Source organism: Naumovozyma dairenensis, chromosome 6 (genome assembly GCF_000227115.2).
Source record: "Naumovozyma dairenensis CBS 421 chromosome 6, complete genome".
Lineage (NCBI taxonomy): Eukaryota > Fungi > Ascomycota > Saccharomycetes > Saccharomycetales > Saccharomycetaceae > Naumovozyma > Naumovozyma dairenensis.
In genome coordinates this window covers 1-16540 of record NC_016484.1, presented here as the reverse complement: position 1 = coordinate 16540, position 16540 = coordinate 1, and the positions used below count along the sequence as shown (strand labels likewise).

General features: G+C 34.8%; 5 protein-coding genes across 5 annotated transcripts; 2 read left to right on the top strand and 3 right to left on the bottom strand.

Moving 5' to 3' along the window:
• Positions 1–280: 280 nt before the first annotated feature.
• Positions 281–1417, bottom strand: NDAI0F00140 (uncharacterized protein; the record flags this gene model as incomplete). The annotated part of the gene is made up of 1 exon (XM_003670528.1): positions 281–1417. One exon carries the CDS (start codon positions 1415–1417, stop codon positions 281–283), a length of 1137 nt encoding a protein of 378 aa, XP_003670576.1.
• Positions 1418–2001: 584 nt separating this feature from the next.
• On the top strand, positions 2002–2838 carry NDAI0F00130 (PQ-loop repeat-containing protein; the record flags this gene model as incomplete). Its single annotated transcript, XM_003670527.1, has 1 exon — positions 2002–2838. One exon carries the CDS (start codon positions 2002–2004, stop codon positions 2836–2838), a length of 837 nt encoding a protein of 278 aa, XP_003670575.1.
• Positions 2839–3139: 301 nt separating this feature from the next.
• On the bottom strand, positions 3140–4132 carry NDAI0F00120 (fungal specific transcription factor domain-containing protein; the record flags this gene model as incomplete). The annotated part of the gene is made up of 1 exon (XM_003670526.1): positions 3140–4132. One exon carries the CDS (start codon positions 4130–4132, stop codon positions 3140–3142), a length of 993 nt encoding a protein of 330 aa, XP_003670574.1.
• Positions 4133–4269: 137 nt separating this feature from the next.
• Positions 4270–5796, bottom strand: NDAI0F00110 (Zn(II)2Cys6 transcription factor domain-containing protein; the record flags this gene model as incomplete). The annotated part of the gene is made up of 1 exon (XM_003670525.1): positions 4270–5796. One exon carries the CDS (start codon positions 5794–5796, stop codon positions 4270–4272), a length of 1527 nt encoding a protein of 508 aa, XP_003670573.1.
• Positions 5797–9579: 3783 nt separating this feature from the next.
• NDAI0F00100 (uncharacterized protein) lies at positions 9580–10641 on the top strand (the record flags this gene model as incomplete). The annotated part of the gene is made up of 1 exon (XM_003670524.1): positions 9580–10641. One exon carries the CDS (start codon positions 9580–9582, stop codon positions 10639–10641), a length of 1062 nt encoding a protein of 353 aa, XP_003670572.1.
• Positions 10642–16540: the final 5899 nt, after the last annotated feature.

Here is a 16540-nt window from a genome sequence, read left to right as displayed (position 1 = left end):
TTCACATTTAATTTATTTTTAGGGGTTTATATTGTAATCTACTTCCTAATACTCATAGGAACTTATATAAATCACAGGAGAAAAGTTGACGAACTATTTTTCTTACTATCTAGGGACGACGTTATAGCTATGCTAGAGACTAACAACAGCACTTTCGTTACATAAAGAATCGCAATCTATTAAAGAGTTATTAAAATTCGGTCTATCAGTAAATCGTATACGATATATACATTTTAGAGGCGTATTATGCCCTATACAAACGTAATAGCAGACGTTAACTTTATTTGTTTTGCAAAATTTGGAGAGCATTTTCTAGATCTTTAATCAAGTCATCAGCATTTTCACATCCGATTGAAACTCTGATTAAACATTGATCAATGTCTGAGTCACTCATTGCTCTCCATTCAATCAACGATTCAACTCCACCAAGGGATGTAGCATGTTGAAAATATTTCAAATACAAAGGTAATTCTTTACATTGGTCGATAGAATGTAAAGTAATGGCAAAAACAGGACAGTATAATCCAGATAATTGCTTCTGAACGAAATCATCATCTTGTAAAGAAGAATGATAAATTTTATTCAATACTTTATTAAATTTGGATTTATTCTCATTCAGATAAGTGATGACCTTTCTTGTATTGTTTTCCTGCTTCATTATTCTCATCTCGTAGGTTCTTAACGATCTCAATAGTAAGTAACTTTCCAGATTTCCAATATTGGTCCCCAAATGAATCCTATCTTCAATTAATTCGTAAGCTTGTTCTTTAGTCTTGACGACAAGAACACCGGCTAGCAGATCAGAATGTCCGCCAAAATATTTTGTTGCTGAATGAAGGATAATATCTGCACCAAATTTCCACGCATCTTGCAAAGGTGGAGGAGCCAATGTAGCATCAATTGATAAGATGGCACCTTTATCATGAACTCTCTTGGCAAGAGCTTCGATATCACTAGATGTTCCAAAGGGATTTAAAGGTGTTTCAAGATGTACAATATCACCAGCTTGAGCAAATTCTTCAATTTCATCTAAAGAATGTTGTTCTAAACCATAGTTCCGAGTGATAAGATCTGCAATAGCATGGACACCGAAATAGCCACCATCCATGAAAAATCTCTTAGGGTTATAATGACACATTAATGCATGGAAGGCAGAACAACCAGAATTGTAGATTACTGCATGTCCACCTAACAAATCAGAGAGAACAGCTTGAACCCTTGAACTGTTGGGATGAGATTCTCTTGCATACACAGGATTCTCATCAATGGATTGTAAGAAATCCTTAACTTCGTTAGCTGGAATCAAGTTGTTGTTATCGAAACGGAAAGTAGTCGAAACATTAATTGGAGGAGCAACGTCTGTGACACGGTTTAGTTTGTCATCGCCATGAATAAGAGCAGTCGATAAGTGAGCCATTTTGAAAAAATTGGATAGTTGAAGTTAATGAATGTTAAGGTTCCTTTTCTTTTTTTGGTTCTATAGGTATAACGATAAGAAATCGAACCAAACAAACGACGTTGCTAAAGTCGACATTAAATCAAGAACCTTGGCCATTTATATACTTTTTTTCTTGATTCATAAGACTTTTTGAGTCAATGAGAGAATTATAAGAAAGTCCATATCTTCTTGGTACTACTTCCTTGTTCCATCCAAAACGATGTTATCGTGTAAAAAATAGGAAATCCGAATAGAAACGTTGGGAAACCAAAGCCGACGCACCGCTCGGCAACAATTGACTGAATTCGCAAATACAGGAAACTGTAACCGAGGAACGGGAAATATTTAACCTTAAAGGGAAATCATATCAGATTTACTAATGTCCCATACTAAGGAATAACATTTGCTCCAAATCATTATGAATATGAGGACAAGAATGATATTAGATGATCATTCTATTCTAATCAAAAACATATAAAAATACAAACATCCTATTACTTTCATTTTTTCCTTTGCTCGTGAAAAATGAATCAAATATATCAAACGCTTCGAAATAATCATTAATGAGTTCAAATTCTTCTGCATCGACAGCTTTAGGGACTGTAGCTACAGTATGCTGGTGTATCCAACTTATTCCACAGATTTATTATAATTGGAAACGAAAGGATTGTACCGGATTTCCTCCAATCATGATGTTCCTTTGGGTCGTGTCTGGAATTCCTTTCGGTATATACTTTTGCATCAGTAGAGCAACTTTGATTTTACAGATACAGCCCCATTTATTCATGTTTTTCTGTTGCATCAGTTTTATACAAACATGTTATTATCCTCCTGTTAAATTAAACGTTTGGAAAATTGCTCTGATATTGATAGGTATAGCTATATCAGCAGTTGGATTAGAGGTTGGGTTTGTACTCGGATTACGTCCACTATATGATAGAGGTATCAAATGGCCTGACCTAATATTTGGTATTATCGCTACAATACTATTAGCTGTGGGCTTGCTTCCACCATATTTTGAACTTGCAAAGAGGAACGGCAGAGTTGTAGGAATTAACTTTCTATTCCTGTTCGTCGATTCATTGGGAGCATGGTTGTCTATTTGCAGTGTCGCATTAGGTAATATGGATATAATGGGGATTATATTATATGCTGTAATAGCTGCTATGGAACTAGGTATTTTCTTATCTCAATTCATTTGGTGCTGCAGATTCAAATGGCTTGGAAATGAAAAGTCACCTCCTTCAGATATAGTGTCTACCGAAGATGACGCTAGTAGACTGTCCAGTAACTTAAATGAAGAGACATTCAAGAATGAAGAAGTTGAACGTAAGGGAAAAGAGGAAGTGCATATTGCCCGCCAGTCTAGCTGGGACAAGGACTTAGAATTGGGACAATAGCATACTACATTGCATCTTTCATTATCAAGACCATTGGTGCTTAATAACTACTTTTTGTCTAAACGAATTCATACATATAAACATATAGATAATATAATATATTCACCATCCGACTTATTTTCTCAATAATATATAACTTATCATATAAGGCCCGACAGTTCTCAGACAGGCATTGTGTGCTAGGTAAGTATATGCTTCTCATCCTTAAATACATTGTAAATAGGGAGCGCATTATACCCCTCAACGAGTATTATAGTTCTGTAGCTTATTACACTATAATGGTTAACATAAAAATATCACTCTAAAACAACATGAGATTCATTCCCCAATCTTTACACACGGAGTACCAATCATCTCCTTCACAATTCTGGTCTCTTCTTCTCCAAACTTCATACATTAATTGTCTAGCTTTCCAATATGAACCCATTCCATGCTGTGTGAATTTGCTTACCCAATCTTTAAATTCTTGTTGAACCTCTAGTGAAGTGCTTGCACATCCAGCAACAAACCCTTGCCAAATCAAAGGAAGAACTTTAACATCATCCGTTTCTGAAAGACGCGTCACTAATTTCAGGTGTTCAAGTACTTTTTTAACGTATGATTGTAAGAAATCATTATTTAAATGTCTCCCCATCGTAAAATAATAAATAATCAAACCATAATAAAAACTCATGGTATGATGATATACGGCTTCAACAGTTTCATTGATAAACGTTTTTGAGTCTTGGTCTGCGTAATAATTCCATTCTGGTTTCCAATTTAATAATTTCTTCTCAAAATTCAACGATACCGTAGTGAATTCACGTGGTGTCGACAAATTGTTCGTTTTATAATATGCTGTATGACGTACAATGCGGACACAGTCTGAGAAAAGGTGAATCAAAGAATTTGGTAAGCCATATAGTGCTTCGGTACCAAGTATATCAGCTTCGAGTGGCTTTGCTCCTGTGTAATAATAATTCTCAGTTAGAAAGTTAGTAAACATCGGTTGAATGTGTTCATTTGCATGTGATAATATACTGCCATTAGTTTCTGAGGTGGGGAGAAAATTTATCGTTATTCTACCATTATTTTCATCTATGAACTCTTTATATGTTCCTGCCGTCACCGTACTACCGTCGTAATTTCTGCCTAATTTTTCACTTGACATTCTAACGTTGTCGGCGGAACATCGATAAACAATTTCTTCTTCTTTAACTCTATCCAAGGCTGTGCTGTCTTGAATCAATTTGAGAAATGAAAAAATACGATGCAATGCTTTCGCCTTCTCTGATAATTTGGGTCTTGTCCTCATTCTGGTTTTAATGTAATTTTTCACATAAATCTAAATAGTGCTGACAATCAACCATGGTCCCCCATACAACATCAACTGAGCTCATTGATATAATTGCGGCAAGAACATCCTTGTATTTTTCCTTGTAAACAGTAGTATTAAGGCATAATTTCAAAAAATTGGAAGCTTGGTGCCTGAATTCGATTCCTAGGTTGAGGAAACACTTGTATCTTCTGGAATTTTTGGGAAATTTGTTCAATAAATTGAAAGACGAGACAGCTAGTATTGCATTTAACAAAGAATTTCGAGAATTCGATGTATGCCCTAAACCAGCCAAGTCTCCGAGAGCATTTAGTGCAATACGAAAATGGATGCTTTTCCATGGATTTTTTGAGACACCAACCACAAGGCATTAAATCAGCAACTGTATCCATAAAGTGATTAAGTAACAATCTGGTTAGGCCGTGGACAGTTAAACTATTTTCAGGTATCCTCATATAATATTCATTATCGCTTGTAAGCTCAATAGCGAAATCATCTTTAACATCTGAATGCACAATTTCCATGGCTGTTCGTGGCATCTTAGAAAGCTGATCAGGTGCATTTATCCATATATCATCTAAATTGTTAGGGACTCTTGTATATGATACATTGGGGTCCGATAGATCAATTGGTGACGGTTGCTTATTAAATAAGGTATGAATTAAAGCTTCTAATGATTCATCATTGGGTTGGCTGGGTATTGTCTCTCCCTTAGTAATTGACATATTGGGTAATATGCTTTCACTTGAGTGCCTCGTAGAAGCTCCAATCGAAGGAAGCTTATTTTCGGTTTCATGCATAGAAGCTACTTCAACGGGATCCAATGACATGTTGTAGGTAGGAAGTCCTTGCAATGCAATGGCAGATAACAGAACATCTTCTCTCAATTCATCTGATATTTTGTCAAGACCAGGTATACTTATTGCTCCAATATCATTTTCTAATAGCCAATCAAGATAGTTAGTATTCATTTCCACCGCGTTATTTTGGTCCTTCATCAATTCTGGAAGTAATGTGGTTCTGGCTTTTTCACCAATAATAGGTTCTATATTTTCACTGCTATCTGGCGATGGTAATATAGGTCGGCTAATAGAAGAAGTATCGGGGTTTCTCTCTGACTGTTCTTTTCTTGATGGAATAGTTTCTGTTTCGTTTTGACGTTTTTCTTTGAGCCGCTTCAAATTTAATCCTTGAAAGACACCAAAGTTGTTTATTACCCATGTTCTATTGTTTTCTAGTAACTTTAATGGTGGGTCATTGAGTAACATCAGCTCGTCATCAATATCTTCATTACAGGCGTAATGATATTTATACTTAACAGGTGCAATATTACTTCTTTGATACTGGAACCGTTCTGTTTTAGTCTTGGATTTTATAGATAGATTAGTGTCAAAACCATCTTCAGTATTCTTGGGCGTATTTCTGAGAGGATTCGTAAGTTGTACTCCATATTTATCAAATTTGATAGGATTAGCCCATTGAAGTTTGATATCGTAACCACCGCATTCAATTCCTAATTGTTTACATCGACAACACTTAGGTCGTTGAGTGTCACATTTCACTTTACGTGCTCTACAAGTCCAACACCCGGAGTACGATCTATTTCGATGTAACTGCTCATGTTTGTTCCTCACTTTATACATTCAATTTGTATCTTGCTTTCGATTTATTTCTCGCCAATTTCACTTCCTATTGTGAAGCTTTAGGTCTTGATAAAGTTACTCAAACAATCACAATGACAGATACAGCTAATATTAATTCCTGGCAGACATAAAAAAGTACCTTAATTGCGCTCTTTCTTGATTTCTTCATAAGAGAGTGGTTAGAATACATAAAAAAGAATGGAATGAATTTTTCACCTTTCATTGATTATTCGGAAAAATTGTTAGTAGAAGAATTAGCAAAGGAAAAGCAGAACCATTTCGCTGATGGTAAACCATTACCTTACCACTCCATGCCTACGGCTCAGAAGACGTTATAAAATAAGCCTACTTTGGGAGACACTGACTCCCAAGCGTTTCTTAGAGCGTTATTGGTTAATGTTAAGAATACAAAACATAGAAACTGATAGTTAACAGGTTATTAAGACGCTAATGATCGTAAGAAAGTTACTACAATTATAACAAATGAATTTATAGAGGAATTTGCTCACAATCTTAAAGCATGTGAAAAAGAAGACGCTTTAATAACATTAAATAGATGATACCGTTAAACTCTTTATGTAGCTTGCATGCAATATATATCCGTCAGTACAAAAAAATGTTACAAGTACCTATAATCGGTATTATATAAATATATCCACCAAGTAAAAGAATCTAGAATCTGTCCCCTATGCTATTGAGTCCACCTCCGAGGTGGAAAGCTGTTAGATGATCTCGATATAATAAAATTCCTCTATATCCAATAGATTTGGTACTAATTAACTTCAGCAGATACTTTCTACACACTACAACGGCTCCCAAGAAAACAAAGTGCTATAAACGTCACTACTGCGATTCATGTAAGCAGCAAACAAATCCTGTTTCTCCCTCTTATTACAATACATTATGCGATGCTGAAAACTGTTGAACACAGACGTTCTTTTGGCACTTCTGCCCCATTTGAATCATTAATAAAGCAATGCTTAAGAAACTACCAGTCGAATAATAAATAAGGTCTTGCCGTACTTCGTCCTAGCCTAAGGTAAGCCCTGGCGCACCTAATGTAATAGCGTTTGAGCATAAAACAGAGAAAATCAATAACGAAAATGACATTTGTTACTGCTAAAAATCGGTACATTATTCGAAGTCCTCTTATAAACACTAAGTAATACATGTGGAATAAAATATGCTCGATGTCGTCTCCCACTCACCACATCACATAAATACCCCAACCATTGACACAGGTAATTCTGAAACCTTAAGTATAATGGAAGTCGAGCATATGGGAAATATGACTGGGAAATCAAGCATATTTTCACGACTTACAGTAGCTCTGTATATAATTTGTGTTGTGTAATCAAGTGATAAACAATGCTTTTCGTTAGATCAACGTTGCGGTCTTGACTTGTGGATATGAAAAAGAAATAAAGTGTTGGTTTTGATGAATTTCGTAACAATGACAACCTGAATGAACTACGACGGGTTGTCGAAAAAGACCTCTCCAGGTGAAAAATATAGAACGAGAATAATATTAAGAAAATATGCCTTCAATAGAAAGAACGTTTCTTAATGCTCAACTTAGTTTATATTATATTTCTAAAATAGGTAATTTAACTAGATTAAAACCTACGTACGTGTCTGTAAAGTTTGTTACGTCCGTAGAAAAGAATATCGAACAATTCTCATTGGCACTCAGGATGCAACTAGTGTCTAGGCAATACCATCGCTTCGTAAGTCTATAAACCTAGATATAGTTTAGAGCTACCATATTCGATCTCATGTATGTGTGCCTCTGTTAAGTCTTTTCTTTTTTAAGTTCCTTATCTTGTTGGAAATCTCAGATGTCCTTAGTAACTAATTCACAGAGTTTCAAGTAATATTAAGAATAGGTACTTCATTATATGCTATATAGTTCATCTTTAGGAGAATGACGACTTTTTGATGATATAGTGTATATATATACCTTTAAGCCTGTCAATACCTATTATTACTGATATAAATCATCAATAAATTTTCGTTTGACTCACATTTCATCCTAATACATTTTTCATTTGATAATTTTCCAGTAAAAACTTATCGATCATCTCTAGACACTATTCCTCATTATTTTTCATAGTATAATTTGAATTTATTAATATTAATATTTTAAGGATTTCCTATTCGATCAATTTCCATTAGTTTTACTCGTTGAAAGAAGAATAATTAAGAATTAGTATCTATATAAAATGGCTTGTCTTAAGATAACGTATCCAATATTCATATTTACGATAACAGGATTAAAAGCTTAGTGAAACCCATCTAATAAGAAGAATAAGATTAATAAATTATGTCAAGCTGTATTTCATATTTTGTACTATATTAATAACCTACGTCAAAATTTCTTTGAAAGAACTACGGTAAGCCGAGCTTCACAGGGGTACAACAAAAGGACCATTCAAGGAACCCACTATTTCCTCTACGTCGACTAAAAGACTCCATATAGAGCTTACCATAAAAGGAAGGAAGTAAAAACGTTCTGTCGTGTCATGTTCGGTTTTTAATCGTTCAAGGAATTCTTTTCGTTTTATCTTTTATCATATTACCACAGCAAGCTAAATGATCCTATACCTAAATACTAGACCTAAAGCCTATGATGGGATCTCTTGATCTATATAAGACATGTCTGAGTATATTTCGATCCTAAACGACTAGGTCAAATGAACTCCCCTCAAAAACTTCCGATCAAACTTTTAGGGGTAGAATTATCGAAATTACCGATAGAAACATCAATGAAATAATGATGATAAATTCTTTGACAGACTAAGGGCACAATATGGTAATGCTAGAGTTTTTCTAGTCTCTTCCTTTTACCGTAATCTATACAAGGATTCTTTAAGTCTAGAGAAAATAGTCGTGTACTTGTATTTTGAAGACGATTGCTTTCATGTTTCAAAGACATATTTCTTAAAGGTGGAAACCGATGTTGTGATTAGTTGGAAACAAGTATTTTCGATACTGGTGTCGCTAAACAACTGGTAGATGTATTCGGCGGTAGTACCACAAATCTTGCTGGTACTGAGTGGTACTTAAGTTAATCTATTCGTACACTCAACGACTTTTGTTAATAATCGAAGTGTGAAGAGAGTGTCACGGTGTTGGAAAATGGTATATATTTACCAGATATGTCCCTGTGGGGACCGTATGCGCCTCTCCCTCTTATAGGTGAAAGTAATATCTAATTATTTAAAATGTATATGGAAGAAAAATCGTCGCTTATATACTTGTGAAATTTAACAGCACATTACATTACATCGGATTATACGACATGATTTAATAGGTATATTAAGTTCCAACAAGAATCTCCAATATAGCTTCGTTAATCTACCAAACGAGTCTAAACAATAATTATTATACATTATATTCTTCTACATCAACAACTTAAAAAATAACAAGTTTGTTGAACTTTCAATTTCATAATCAATAAGAAATACTAAAGGTTATTTTTTTCGATTAATAAGAACTACTACTAATTTTCTTTTTTGAATATGACATGGCGCCGCTGAGTAAGGTCCGCTTAGTCAAGTGATACGCTTAGGTAACGCGGAGATACAAATAGCTTATGTAAATGATTTCTCAGCATTAATACACATTATTGAGTTAAACATCGAGGTTTGGTGCTGTATAAAAGCCACATTGGTTTCTATATTTATTCTATTTCTCTTGTTTTTCGTAGTTTATTATTTACGTTCTATAAAAATAACAAATATATCAATAATAAACACCACACCACTCTATCAACTAAAAAATATGTCCACTACTGAAACTACCTTCTTCGAAGAAACTATTTCTAAAACCCACCCAATATATAAGCCAGAGAAGGGCAGATATTGGTTATATTTATCTGCAGGCTGCCCATTTGCTCAACGTATCTGGATCACAAGAGCATTGAAAAATTTAACTGACGTTATTGGTGTCAGCGTTGTTCACTGGAAATTGGATGAGAAAACAGGTTGGAAGCTTTTGAATGCAGGAGAAACTAAATTAGGAGAAAACGCCTTCAAGATTGATGGTGGTATCCTGAGCTCTCAGGATGACACCTCATCTCCCTTAGGTGATTTAGATGAGTCTAGTAGCAGATTATTCAAGGATGGTACGTTTGACCCCCATTACGGCATCACACAAATTAAGGAATTATATGATATGACAGATAAACAGTATAAAGGTGAATTTTTGTGGCCTATTTTATGGGACTTGAAAACAAAAACCATTGTTAACAACAATTGGGACCAAATTCCTGCTATCTTAAACAGTGCTTTTAATGATTTTGATGAAACAAAGGGGACTGTTGACATTCTTCCAGAGCACTTATCATCCGATATTAAACAGTATAATGAGTGGTTGTTTCCTCATATCAATGATGCTGTTTATAATGTCGGGTTGGCAGAAAAACAGTCAGTTTATGAAACCAACTTGATTAACTTTTTTAAAGATATGGACAAAATTGAAAATAAATTGAGGGAAGTGCATGATACATTGGCCAAGGAATATGGTGCTTCAAATGAGGAAGAGATTCTGAAGAGATTCTTCCTGTTCGGTAACCAAATCACTGAAAGTGATATCAGACTATTCGTTACCATGATTCGATACGATTCGATTTATGCAGTTCACTTCAAATTAAACTATAGACTGGTTAGAAGTGACTACTATTATATCCATTTATGGATGAGGAATTTATATTGGAATTATCCAGCATTTGGCCAAACCACAAACTTTAACCACATTAAGCTCTTGTATACGCATGCCATGAAAAACATTAATCCAAACGGTATTGTGCCATTAGGTCCTGAATATGATATTTTGAAGTTATGAAGTAGTGCCATAAATATGTAAAAAAGTTTATATCATCTAAGAAAAATACTCTTTCCTCTAGTAATAATGCCGAGGGAAGCTTTGCAAGTCAATTAATATCGTGTTTTATAATGGGAAAATCGTTTAATGAGTTGAGTGGAAGTAACACTATCTCAAACTAAAGAAGGATTAAATCCAACTTGTGTCATGTCACCAGCACTTTGAAATAAATTACCATGAAACCAAAATGGTAACGTTAAATAGGGAATCGGTGAGATTATAATGTGAATATTGAAGCTTCACCTGTATTACATATGGCTTACAACGAGTAACAGTCAGAGGTAATAAATAGTCTAATCAACTCCCCAAATATATGTCATCTTATCTATAATGTCCCGTATATAATAGTATAGAAGTACGTAATAAATGACCACTGGTCCCGCAGTGACAGTTTCGTGAAAGAATCAAGAAATTCGAAGAAACCATTTTTTTGGTAGGCACTAGACGAGAATAGAAATTGTGACAGAAACAACGCAATGCTCAATCCGACATATTTTAATATAATTGAGGAATAACAAAGAATTCAATATATCTAGTCCTGTGCTACAGTTGAAAAGCTGTGTATGTTTTATGTTCCCAATAAAAGTTAGCTCCCCGGAAAGATTCCAACTTCTTAGTAAAAACCTTGTCAAGTGAATTTCAATTTTACACAAGCACTAGAACACGTTATCCGCTAGCTCTGTAAAAGAAATCTATGAAGCACCCAAATGGAAAATTAAAGTATATCGAGAGTGTCCTGAGATTCCACACTGGAAAAAAATGAATAATCACTTTCTTGTAAACGATAAATTCGTAGATAATTATTCCTCTCGAGAACTGGTAAATTCATCAATAGGAATGATACAATAATGTAACTATTGTAGGATTTTTAGTTCCATCACGTGAAGATGAAATCTAGGGCTTGAAAATAACTAGACTTCCTCTAAATATACACTTTCAGAGTACGCAAAATTTGTATTCTCAAGTAGTTCAGAAAACGTTGAATATTTCAATTTATCACCCAACATGTATTTCATTTTCAACATAAAGTAAGCTTGGTAAGTTTGACGCTCCTCCTCTGTGACGTCTTCACAATGATCCACTTCCATATATTCTTGCTTGGATGCGTCCCCATGCGGGGAAGGGATGACATATATTTCATATGGTGGGTCAAAAAAGACACTCAAGACTTTATCCATCGTTGGTTTATAGCCGCGTCGGATTGCTCGAATTCTGTAAACAATCAACAAATCCCTGTATATTATTGCATCCTCTGGAGAAAACCCATAAAAAACAGCTTGAAGTGGAATGTTGGAATATTGAGAGGGCGGTAAAAATAAAATCTTATCTGGTTTCATGGAGTTTTCAGATGCCTTATAGGATGCTCCATAGGAGTAGCCCTCATATTGAACATCTGTGTAAATATGTATGCGGCAGAGCAAGCTGTCCAGTTCTGGATATTCAAAAATCGAACTTCGTTTTCAATAATTCTTTACCTGGTTCTTCGATATTACAGGAATAAAAACCTTCTTCCTCAAAAAGGTATGGCCCCAAGACAAGCAGAGTGGGATTACCACCTTTTAACATCAACTTATGAAACGGAGCCTCTACGACAGTGCCAGGGAAGCTACGCCCTGTATTTAGTTAAGAAATACTTCATGATACACTCTTTGAAAATCCAATGTGACGAAGGCTCGTTATCCAGAGCAAAAGTGGTAGGTTCATCTAAAATACCAGTTGTCTCCTTTCGTCGGAATTAAGAGGTTGGAGCCGGTGTACTGTTATTAGAGAAATAGTTTGAAAGGAACCACCAAATATTATTTTTCTTCTTGACTCCGAAAATGGTCTTCTTAACTTCAATCCATTGACAGCGACAAAATCCATGGTAAGGCGTTTTTGCTTGCATTTGTTCCTGTGTCAGCTTCTGATTGGGACATATATCAGCTTGAAAGAATCTTAGTAATGGTGCTAGTTATGGATGCCAACCTCGGTTCTGTTCCATTGTTGATGGTAGACGACGTCCATGTGATGAAAGTTTTATCTGTCTATGTGAAATACTGGAACCTCATCGTTCATCGGCTGTGGGAATAGAAAAACGCGGAAGATTGTGAATATCCCCATAAGGCACTGCGATTCAACGACAAAAGGAACAAGGAATCGCTGTATATAGTACTATACTATAAATGCAGTCTATAGTATTCCTGAGAGTATATAGGTCAAATACCATTATCTGATATGCCATATCTGTCAACCTTGATCAGATTGCCCTATTGGATTTTTTAACTCACCTTCAATTCTTAACTGCTTGCATCGCCAACAATTAGCCATTTGTGTATCACATTCCACTTTAAGGGTCCACAAGTTAAACAACCGTCATACCTTCTATTCCAATATAATTGTGTTCATGTTTGTTCCCCTATTTCTACATTCAATTTGATTCTTGATATCGGCTTATTTCTTGCCCATTTCACTTCCTATTGTTAGGCTTAAGTTTTGACAAAATTAGTCAAATAATAACAATGATAAATGCAACAGATATTAATTCCTGGCAATTACAGAAGGTACTGCTAGTCCTAACTCCTCTCCTTTCCGCTTTCTTGATAAAGAAGTAATATTTGCCAAAGCCAAAAAGAAACCTTCATCTTTCGTTGATTGTTCGGAAAATTATAAGTAGAAGCATCAGGGAAGCACAACAGATCCACTTCATTAGTGGTACCGCATTACCTCACCACTACGATGAGTGGTCAATTCACCATACACTGTCCATTACAACTCAGAAGGCGTTTCAGCAGAAAAACCTTTCTTACGAGACGCAGAGACCCATATATACCTGCATTACTGGCCAATGCCAGGAATATAAAAAGTAGAAGCAGTTACCTAGCAAACTATCAAAATAATAACAATAATAACCAAGTTATTGCAGTCGTGGCAAATAGTTTTATAGTGGAACTTAAACTTAAAGAATGTAAAAGAAAAGACGCTTTATACGCATTATCGTATCTATTATTCGGTTACATTGTTCTCTCGTTTGCGAAATATATATATATTACTATATACAAACAAATATTACAAGTACCTTATAATTGGCACTATATAAATATGTTCATCAACGGAAAGGTTCTAGGGTCTGTCCCCTATGGTGAATTCGGTTCATCTAATTGGCAAAATACTGTTAGATGGTCTAGATAAACCCAACTCCTCTATAAACTATAGATATGCTATTGATTAGAAACCAAAGTACATGCTTTCTATATTCTTCAAACGGTTCCCTAGACCAAAGTGACCTAAATGCCACTTCTGGAATATTAATGTAAACAGCATACAGATTTTGTTTCTTTTCCTGAATACAACACACACATTACTCGAATATGGCAACTGTTGAACACCTTTATTCATTTGGAACAACAGTCCTGATTAAACCTTGAATACTATTATTTTTAGTTGAGGAACTATCAGTTGCAAATTAAATAAGCTCTTGTGGTACTTTCTTCCAAGGTAAGGTAAGCCCCAGTGCATCTAACGTAATAGCGTCTGAGCAAAAACCGAGCAACTCGTTAATTGGCTTGACAATTGGTACAGAAAACATTTGGTAAATTATTAAAATTCCATGAAAAAAAAGCCCTACGTGACTCTTTCTTGTTGATTTTAATATAGTACGTAAGTAAATATCAGGAGCTGGTTCCATATATGAAGACCTGTTAAATAATCGTGAGATTTTATTTAAGGACGACTTATAGACATTCAAAAGTAAATTAAGTATTTCTTTAATCGATGTTTCCTTTCGTGAATTGTAAAATTATTCAATATTTATTATTAATTCTGCTGGAACCCAATATTGTATAGATGCATACGATAAGAATATCAAGAGCAAGATTAGTCATAGAGTAGATCCAAGATAAAACATAAGTTCTGGAACTCTATGGAACATTACGAACTATGAATCTAGAAAATAATAGAAAAGTTGTAGAATACTCTAAAAAAATTCATGATTAGAATAGGCTTACCCGACTACGTCTGAATATCTCTGGTTCTGATGTAAAGATAATATTTCTGTCCAAATGAGAAATTAGATAAAGGACATGAAATGCAAGAATGTTAGGTATTAGTTTAAATATATTTTTAATTATATAGTATGTAAAAAAACCACGAAGAAAACATTGTATATTATTAATAAATGATTGATGTAGAATATTGATGTTTCAGTTGCTGTTATGTTGTTTTTAGCTATGCATATTGCCAGTCAGGAGGAAAGTGTAGACCAATTATCGGTACATAACTTATGCTAGATATTTCCAAAAGTAAACAAAACTTACCAAAATATCCGTTAAAAGCGATAATATTCGAGAACCTACAGAGCTCATTTATTTTAATTTTCTGTTTTTACAGCGAGTTTCGGCAACAGAAGTCCAAAAAACAAAAAAACAGGAAAGAAACAAGATGGTAAATCTCCGTATATTTATGTAGCGATAAACACCATAGACACAGGGAGCTGAGTCGCGAAGCGGCTCGGCGACTCCATACTAATTCTCGATTTTTCTGAAATCCTACTTTTTCAACATTGTCATCCCTCAGGCGAAAATTTGAAGATCGTCGGGGGCGTCAAACTCCGCCCTACACCGGGAGCCGCGCCGCGAAGCGGTGCGGGGCCCGTATGGAAATCTTGGAATTTTGTGGAGAACGTGTTTTTCACCATTGTCATCCCTCGGCTGAAAATTTGAAGATCGTCGGACGCTGCGCCATTTTCTCAGGATAGACAAATGCACGAAATGTTGTAATTTTTCGCGTCTGATTGGCCGCCATTGCTTACGTCTTTACCCGCCGAGCTCCAAAAAAAAGGCAAGATCCAAATTCTACGTACCTATGTACATACATACATACATACATATAAACAACAATAAATAAATAAATAAATAAATAAATAAATAAGATTTTATATTTTTTGGCACCCTCCACATACATACTTTCTTTGCAGCTCTCCCTCTTTTAGGAACAAATATAGTCCAGCAGTGGATGTTAAGGAATAATATCTTAGATAAAGATTAAAAAAGAAGACATTAAAAAATGGATGTAATTCGAATTGATGAAAACCATTGGGTCATTGATCATTTTCTGGTGCAAGAAAGAAATGGTGTAAAGTATATAAAACATTTCACAAATTCAGATCGCTACTTGGACCAATATCGTAGGCATAAAGTAAACTTAATGAACACAATCAATCTCAAAAAATTAAGTAGTGAATATCCAAATACTTCCATCATTCCTTGTCAATCAAAATTAATTTTTGATCATGTGCAAACATTTACTTATGAATTCTACCGTAAAGGAGAGGGACTTTTTAAAGTTAATGCTAGAACACCTAGAAGATTCAGAGATATTAGCTCTCCTTTCACTGTTATTCCTTTCTTTCCGAAAGCTGGTCCTGCTAAATATTTATACTACCAAAATAATTCACTACAAACAAATGTTATACCTCCTGCTTTTAATAGGATATTCATTCACACAATAGCTCTTTTTTGTAAAGACACTTTGTTTAGAAAACATTAAATTAAAAACATCCGACATAGAAATATTGTTGGAATATCAACCGGTTAAATCAATCTATCAAAATTTATCAGTAGAGATGGCTACACGTACATACAAGGATGTTAGGGAGGAATACAAAGAAAGACCATTTATAAGGTCATTTACTTCACGAGACACCAAAGAACCATTCCCAAAACAATATAGATCAACAACCTTTTCCCGGTATGACAAAATCTATTTGCCTTCATTCTCTACCTTATCGACAATTTCAGAAGTATTTTAGGTTTTGGGACTCCAACGTAATTTGTAACAATCTTACCAATACCTTTATTCAACATCGACTCTACAATTGAAGAAA